The 6,890-nt window shown below is 33.4% G+C and overlaps 1 protein-coding gene across 3 annotated transcripts in view; it reads right to left on the bottom strand.

Annotated features, from left to right (window-relative positions):
- Positions 1–1,965: 1,965 nt before the first annotated feature.
- CRMP (Collapsin Response Mediator Protein) overlaps positions 1,966–6,890 on the bottom strand; it is a 31,399-nt gene continuing 26,474 nt past the window's right edge. For all 3 annotated transcript variants that reach the window (XM_013319386.1, XM_013319387.1, XM_013319385.1), the window contains exons 6-14: positions 6,404–6,550; positions 5,805–5,931; positions 5,334–5,442; positions 4,889–5,037; positions 4,456–4,643; positions 4,162–4,246; positions 3,908–4,057; positions 3,419–3,544; positions 1,966–3,228 (exon numbers count right to left, since the gene is read on the bottom strand). In XM_013319386.1, coding sequence (XP_013174840.1) covers positions 3,149–3,228; positions 3,419–3,544; positions 3,908–4,057; positions 4,162–4,246; positions 4,456–4,643; positions 4,889–5,037; positions 5,334–5,442; positions 5,805–5,931; positions 6,404–6,550 — 1,161 coding nt within the window. In that variant the 3' untranslated portion in view covers positions 1,966–3,148. The remainder of the gene's footprint in view (positions 3,229–3,418; positions 3,545–3,907; positions 4,058–4,161; positions 4,247–4,455; positions 4,644–4,888; positions 5,038–5,333; positions 5,443–5,804; positions 5,932–6,403; positions 6,551–6,890) is intronic.

The raw sequence follows: 6,890 nt of genomic DNA, 5'->3' as shown, positions 1-6,890 counted from the left end.
GTAATGAAAAATAAATTAAAAAGAGAGTTTTTGTTTATAGGAGGTAAATTTGATTTTTTTGTTTTTTTTTTAATTGGAAAATACAACAATTTTTTTTAAATATTAACTAACTAAACCACGAGTGTAGTAAATGGATTATTATATGTTTTTGCGTCAATGATTTTATTGTAATGAAAAATTTTTTTTGTTCATTTTGTGTAATGTGAAAATTCCAAAGGGCAAATTCCGAAACATCCTGTATATGTGTAAGTACACACTAGAGCGGTGTAATTGTATAAAATGTAGGTTTTTAATCTAACTGTGTCATATTAGATGATAAGTGTACTATTCTACTTACTTATATATTATACATTATTGCTATATAAAAAAGAAGTTTAAAGAAAAAAATATTAGTTAAAATACTGACTCAAAATATTAAAATAATATCAGAATTCATATGCATTATTACAGTTATTGAAGACCGCGTTTGTAAATAAATACACGATTTAGAACAGTTTTTTGGTATTAAAAATAATTATTGCATTTATTATTATAATAAAAAAATTATCGCACGATACGTTCTCGGATGGTTTGTTTTTGTCCAATGCAACATTTTTTTGTTAATTACTATTTTTTTTTATTGTTATTATTAAGATTTTTAATGTTGTTAAATGCAATATCGAAACTACTGATTGTGCTTTTCGTGATTTTAAATTGATTTTTTTTGAAAAGAAAATAATTGAATCTGTTAACATTTATCATTTGACGAAGTTTTTAAATCTCTTTGACTCCGATCGTTGGCATGATTTTGCATGATTATATAAAAACCTGTGCAATATTTATACATATGGGTATTGTATAGTTTTTGAAGTACATATAATATTATATAAAAATTCAAGTGTAAAAATGATATTTTAAGGACTATTTCTGAATTTATAGAAATTATTTTGCTTTCAAATCAAGAAGAAACATTTTATTTGTTTTTTTTTTTGTCTTTTTGCTTTAACAGTAATGTAAAAATTAAAACCCTACGTGCCAAAACCATCTGGAACTATAAATATTCAGGGATTTAACGGATGGACAGTAATTTTAAACTATAGCATATTTCAGTGCCAAATTTAACTGTAAAAACTATGGGTATTTTGTAATACCCAATACCTCTGAAAGGTCTTTTATGTTGATAGATTTTATAGGTTGTTTTTATTGTTAAGGCGGCAAAGACAGGCGGCCACTGTGTCGGGCCGATTATGTTTTTTTGTAGGGAAAATTTTGTCAAATTAGAAAACTCAATTATTAGGTCTGAACCCATAACTTTGTGTTCAGTTGAAGGAATATTATTTTAATAAACAACTTAAAAATTGTATTTTTTATTTTTTTCTCACTCCGAGATTCAGCTAACCACTAAACATATTGTCCTCTCTCCATTACTCTTTGAAATGACAGAGACAACATGTTTTTTAATATAAGTGTAATTTACATAAGGAAAAATAAAACATCCTTTATGATTACATTGTTTATTTTGTGACAATGAATAATAAAGAAAATACATATAAGTAATTGTGTATAATATTGTAAAATTGTGATACAGTGAAACGTTATACGGACATTTGTACTGGGGTCTACTTCAATTACAATGAGTACAAGTTAATTATTTAGAAAACTTTAATATTTTAAATATTTCTAGTCACGTACACACAAATGAGACTATTTAAAATTACTGTTTTACTTAATATTCATTCATTTCTCAAACAATTAGGCGTCATTAGTCATAAATAGAATAATTTGAAAAAAAAATGTAATCAATGAAAAATAACTAACATATTATTTGAGTTCTCTTAATGCGTGTAATAAAAAATAGCTTATAAAATGCATAAATAAATAAAAATGCTCTGATTGTGTTGGAATTTCAACATTAAAAGTTGCATGATTAAAAATTCTAAATAATATATTAATTATAATATTAATCATAAATAATCATGACTGTCAAAACATTTTAATTTAAATTGTCACTAATAACTGAAAGTTTACATGTTTTTGAATTCAAATCCAACATAAGTAATTTACCATATTTTATGAGTACTCTTTGGCGTTTTTTAACAATGAAGATATTTTAAATTCGAAAAAAAATCGATGTTTTCAAAGAACAAACTTCCCTAAACGCGATGACAGCGATATGACAACCGCGACCACAGATAAAAACAAAGTGCAGCAATAAATGCAGATAAAATACAATCCTGCCTTGTCACTAAATATCGTTTTAATTTTTTTTTATTCCTTTTGAAACTTTGTAGCTTATGCCTCGAAGTTTTGTGTAAAAAATTACAAAAGGTAAAAACTGTCACTATCTTTTATGATAAATAATTAGAGGCAAACTATATGTGAGATGCAAAGATAAAAAAATCTATTTCTACCTACTTTCATAAGTGTAATCAACAAGAAAATACAATATTTGTTTTGCAAAATCGACTACAATTATTGAAAACTAAAACTAAGTACACTAAAACTTGCTATAAAATTATCAATATTGTTCAGTAAACAGTTCCTTTAAAAAACTATAACATAGAAAACATTGGTTCCATTCGACATCACATTTTCTGATAAAAAAAAACACAATTTTCTATAACCTATCCTGAGATACAGTCAATTTTAACTATAATCCTTACAAAATCAGTCTATGAAACCGAATTAATATTGCCTTACAATGATTAAACAATTAAAAATGTCATGCAACTATAATAAGCAGTCTAACAATGTGGATAACTCAAAAAACCTCATCGAATCTATCAAAAGTACAAACAAATATAAACCTTATTGCGTTCGAATAAGTTATAAAATAATGTGAACATTTTGACAGATCTAATAAGGATTTGTGTTAGTTACTGTAAATAACAGAGTAAATAATCTAATATGTTCGCAACAAACGCTAAAAAAATGCTTTGCGTTTATGAAAAAATGCTTTCAGAATAATTATACGTCAAACACGATTCACAAATGCCATTAAAATGTTTAAAATTAATAAACATAATTTTCCATTCATCTTTTTTTTTTTAATTCTTAAAATAAATAATAAAATAAGACACATCCGATACATTTTTTCACAAGCTAAAGCCGCAAGCCGCAGACCGGTTTGAACTTGTCGATACCGGACCGGACCGGTTTGATCCGGTTCTTACCAGAGGCCGGAGGACTTGCCGCCGGGCGGGTTGCGCACGCGCACTGATGTCTTCGTCTCTGCACCTTCCAACTCCTCTGCAATGTTTAAAATATGTTTTATTAGTTTCTACCACAATTAAAGTATTTTAAGTATATAAGAAGGGGGCTAACTCTGAGTTGGGGCTGATCAACTATAAATTTGCTATTGACAAAAACTTCTTTTTAGTTTTTCACCATATGGTCGTATGTTACAGTATACATATGTAACAAGTCTTGTTGTACTGACTGCTGATGGAGAAGGTGGAATTCTGCAAGTCACGTTGTCCAGGCTCGCGCATCTTGCGTCCTGTGGGCGTGCTGCAGCCCGAGGACAGCGCGCTGTCCGCCAGCTGCTTGCTCACTAACTGCAGCTCTACAAAACAAAACATGATAGAACTTTAATTTGGGATAAAGAATTTACATTCAACATTCAGAGATAGTTATTTTAGTTAGTAAACGCAGTAAATAAGTATGACAGGCGGATACCAGAGCAGATTCTTATGAAGCAAATTAAATTGAACTCGACTCAATGGAAATAAGGTTTAATTTTATTCTTCAAGTCATTTTTTATCAAAAGCAACCGTAAAAAGATTTGAAAAGTAAAATTAAACCTTGGACCAATCATATAAAGAGCTCAATTTTATTTAAATCTGTTCTGCTCTCAGTCCCCTTTCTAATATGTATTACAAAACAATGAAACTCTTTTATCTTAAAACAAATATATAGTATAATTTACCACTGGTAGGTGTGGGAGTGCCGTTGGTGACCCTGGCGGGGAAGTCGAGTCGGGGAGAGGGCGCGTGGGGCTCCGGAGTGCGGGCCTTGGGCGCTTCGCCCCCGTACACGTAAGGGCTCATCACTGGCGTCTTCAGGAATTTACCGAAACCTGAAAAATAAACGTTTTAGTTACAATATTGTTATTTCAAACGAATGATTTCTTTCTAAAGTCAGGTAATAACATAGTTACAATTATTTGGTTTATTTGGTTACCTTCAACGACCCTGAGGTCGCCGTCGTCGAAGCAAACGCGGCCGTTGACCACCACGTACTGCGGACTGCCCACCACGTTCTGACCCTGCGAAAACAGTTCACTTTTATTAAATTTGTTAATAATAAATATAAAAACCGATAAACAGAGAAAATTATGGTATAAGGTTTCCGTCTTTTTGAAGAGGTAATCCATTACTTGGAAGAGCTTAACATTGTCGTCACTATGGGCATGGTCAGAAGTAAAACTTTCTTTTCTCAGCGCAGGGTACTTGGACATTGTACACTAGCGCGTACCTCAAAGATATTGAAGTCGACAGCGTGGGCGTGTCGTGTGGCGGAGATGGTGCGCTGTAGGCGCGGGTCCCACACCACGAGGTCTGCGTCAGCGCCCACACACACGCGACCTTTGCGCGGCCACAAGTTGAACACGCGCGCTGCTGTAGCACTCGTCACCGCCACGAAACGACACGGGTCCATTATACCTGATGATACAAGAGGTTAACTTTAGAATTGATATATTTCCTTTATTATTATAAGGTGGCAAACATACATTGTCATACTTGTAAGCAAGTTATTTACTTATATTTAATTCATATGTAAACTAGAGCTTTTGAAAATTACTATACTAAAGATAAACAAACGTTCTACAACGTTATGTCTGCATTTTTGACTCCAACTCTCAAACCAATCAAGCAATTACAAACCGAAAAGATTATTTTGTACATACCAGTGTTAACTCCCTTCTGCCAGAGTATGGACATGCGGTCCTCGACTCCGTTCACGCCGTTAGGGATCTTGGAGAAGTCGCCATGGCCCTTGGCCTTGTCACTCTCATGGAACGTGCAGTTGTCGCTGCCGATCAGCTGCACGCAGTCACTGGAATTATACACGTATAATTCTATCAAACGCCTGTAAGAAATATTACGGCAATAACAGGTCATACAGAAATGAATGTTGTTATGACAAAACGTACAGGAGCAGTTAACTTTAAAATAACCTTTTATAAGGGAACAATGGTAGACGAATAAGTCATAAAAAACTTGTCTAGGCTTTAACTTAGCTTTGTCGCCTTGCCTAGCTTCTGCGATATATGTACTCTGTATCTCTCTAAATGAAGTCGCATTGCCTCTTTCTCTGTCGTATCATTCATAATATTGTCTTTATCCACTCACTCAGCGAGTGCTTCCAGCATGGCCTGCGGGGTGTCAGGGTCGGAGCGCAGAGGAGGGGACATCACGTGACCTGCTGCATGACGGAAGCACGCATTGCGGTAGTGCGAACCTGCGAGTAAACGAACTTTTATATAAGTACGGATTTTTTTTAAAAAAAACAGAAATAATTGATTTATCATTGAAATATTAGCTTAATTCGCTATTTATCTAAGTTAATATATTCAAATAACTATTTTGTGTTTGAATTTATAACTCAGTGTGACGATGAACTTTTATCAGGCATATTTTTTCAAAAAAAAAAGTGTCATCAGCTTAAAGAAAGCGCCATCTATAATTAATATTTAGAAACTTCTAGTTTCAACAGCTATTTTACTTCAAAAATATTCACTCCTTTTTCATTTCAGAAGTCTCAGTGTTGGTTATAGTACCTTTATGTAGAGTTTTGTCTATGGCTATTTTTTTTAAACATACCGTCAGTTCCAACAGTGGCTGCGAGTGTTTCTCCATACACGGGCTGTTTCTGTCTGGGCCGAGCGTTCTCCAGAGCCTTCACCGCGCTGCGCGACATCATATGCACTATGTATAGTGGACTGTTGGCCTGGAAATAAGAAGTATTTATATGTAAAACAAACTAAAAACATATTTTAAAAGTAAAATGAAATAAGTACGAAATTGTTTGTTGATATTTCATGATAAATCCAGTATCAGATGACTTCAAAAATTTTACATAGATTTTAGCATAGATTTCTCACACTATGTATAGACATATTAATAAAATTGGCGTGTCTGTATGAAATATCGAAAAATTTCGTATGATGAAATCATATATTTTCGTAGCTGATAAAGATCAATTTTAAAAATTTTTGTCTGTCTGTCCGTCCGTAAAGCCAAGTTTGTTCCAGATAATCTCCGGAACGTCTGGATGGATTTTGACGGAACTTGGACGAGAAGGCAGCTGATGCAAGCTTATATTATAGGCTACGATTTCTAAATCCTCCGCTGACAAAGTCGCGGGCGACAGCTAGTCTACAATATGGTGGATTTAACAACTCAGTATCTCAGTTACATACCTGATTAGCGATTACGCATGCTCTGTTGACAGCTTCAGCCTCGACCTCCTCATCACGAGACAGCTCATGACCCTCAGGGTCAGTCTTGCCCGCAGCAAGCAGCTTCTCTGTGTTGCGAGCTATTATGTGCCCGTTCTCTGCGTGCACCTACAAATAGTAATGGGATTAGACTATAGGTTTAACGGTGACTATAGGTTTAAGGTTTCTGAGACCAAATCCCAGTATAAAATAGTTATCTTTACTTTGTCAATGATAATGACAGGGCTGACGATATGATTTATATAGGAATTTTGATCTCAGGAACCAACGGTTAATGAGTTAAATCTTACTTTGTCGTGTCTTCCCTTAGAATTTGTTTTAATGAAATATACAGAGTGTCCCAAAATTCAACGATAAAACGGTACTTGTGTATAGCCAGGTCGATTGATTTATCGTTGAATTTTGGGACATGCTGTATAATGCTTCAGAAACTTTAAATTAAAAGTAA

This window comes from Papilio xuthus, unplaced genomic scaffold (assembly GCF_000836235.2).
Source record: "Papilio xuthus unplaced genomic scaffold, Pxut_1.1 DF826159.1, whole genome shotgun sequence".
Lineage (NCBI taxonomy): Eukaryota > Metazoa > Arthropoda > Insecta > Lepidoptera > Papilionidae > Papilio > Papilio xuthus.
The sequence above is the reverse complement of the archived record's forward strand: the minus strand, read 5'-3'. Positions and strand labels throughout refer to the sequence as shown.